The sequence below is a fragment of the Neophocaena asiaeorientalis genome, unplaced genomic scaffold (genome assembly GCF_003031525.2).
Source record: "Neophocaena asiaeorientalis asiaeorientalis breed wild unplaced genomic scaffold, Neophocaena_asiaeorientalis_V1.1 scaffold35, whole genome shotgun sequence".
In the NCBI taxonomy this organism is placed as follows: Eukaryota; Metazoa; Chordata; class Mammalia; order Artiodactyla; family Phocoenidae; genus Neophocaena; species Neophocaena asiaeorientalis.
The window spans coordinates 779,632-780,943 of record NW_020172984.1 but is presented as its reverse complement, the minus strand read 5'-3'; the positions used below and the strand labels follow the sequence as shown (position 1 = coordinate 780,943).

At 71.2% G+C, this 1,312-nt stretch overlaps 1 protein-coding gene across 3 annotated transcripts in view; it reads left to right on the top strand.

Annotated features, from left to right (window-relative positions):
• Positions 1–90: 90 nt before the first annotated feature.
• Positions 91–1,312, top strand: part of KCNC4 (potassium voltage-gated channel subfamily C member 4) — a 22,678-nt gene continuing 21,456 nt past the window's right edge. For all 3 annotated transcript variants that reach the window (XM_024742136.1, XM_024742137.1, XM_024742134.1), the window contains exon 1: positions 91–1,310. In XM_024742136.1, the coding sequence (XP_024597904.1) occupies positions 730–1,310 (581 nt within the window). In that variant the 5' untranslated portion in view covers positions 91–729. The remainder of the gene's footprint in view (positions 1,311–1,312) is intronic.

The window sequence follows — 1,312 nt, the reverse complement described above, 5'->3', positions numbered from 1 at the left end:
CCCGCTTGTTTTCCTTGTGCCGCCTCGCTCTGCGCAGCACCCGCCCGCCCGAACGCCGCGTTCCGCTCCGCCCCGCCCGCCATCCGTGCCCTGCGCTGGATTTATGAATGGGGGGAAGAGGCCACATGCCGCCGCCGCCGCCTTGTGTTGACCGCACGCAGCCCGGGCCCGCGGAGCTCCGGCTGCCGTGAGAGCGCCGGCCCAGCCCCGGCAGCCGCTTGGAGGACTTGTTGCTGCTGCGTTGCTTCCGCCGCCGCCGCCGCCGCAGCTCCCGGGTCTCGGCGCGGACTGGAAGCCAGAGGGTGGCCCGTGTGAGTGTGAGCGCGCGCAGTGCGCCTGGACAGTGCGCTTCCCCGTCTGTTGGGGGGTGCAGGGGGGTGTGTCCCGGTCCCCGAGCGTCTGGGTGTCCAGTGCTAGCGGGGGAAGTGTGTGTGTGCTAGCCCTGACTCCCGGGCGCCTCGCTTGGGTCCTCGGCTCTCCTTTTCCCCTCCTGCCTCCCTCCCCGGCGCTGCCAGCCCAAACCGCAACCACCTGTGCCCGCGAGAAATCCAACTCCTCCCGCTCCGCGCCCCGGGGGGGAGGCAGGGGCAGGGCCACGCCGCAGAGGGGCCCGCCGCGGCCTCCTGCCTCCTCCTGGTCTCCTCCCCCTCCCCCGTCTGACGCTGCCTCCTCTGGAAGGGTGTTTGGAGGGCAGCGGCCGCCCCAAGCCGAAGCCCCGCAGCGCTTCTTATGATCAGCTCGGTGTGTGTCTCCTCCTACCGCGGGCGCAAGTCGGGGAACAAGCCTCCGTCCAAAACATGTCTGAAGGAGGAGATGGCCAAGGGCGAGGCGTCGGAGAAGATCATCATCAACGTGGGCGGCACGCGACATGAGACCTACCGCAGCACCCTGCGCACCCTACCGGGCACCCGCCTCGCCTGGCTGGCCGATCCCGACGGCGGAGGCCGGCCCGCGTCCGATGGCGGTGGTGCAGGCAGCAGCGGCGGCGGTGGCTGCGAGTTCTTCTTCGACCGGCACCCGGGCGTCTTTGCTTACGTGCTCAACTACTACCGCACGGGCAAGCTGCACTGCCCCGCCGACGTGTGCGGGCCTCTGTTTGAGGAGGAGCTCACCTTCTGGGGCATCGACGAGACCGACGTGGAGCCCTGCTGCTGGATGACCTACCGGCAGCACCGCGACGCCGAGGAGGCGCTCGACATCTTCGAGAGCCCAGACGGAGGCGGCGGGGGCGCGGGGCCCGGCGACGAGGCTGGCGACGATGAGCGGGAGCTGGCCCTGCAGCGCCTGGGGCCCCACGAGGGAGGTGCGGGCC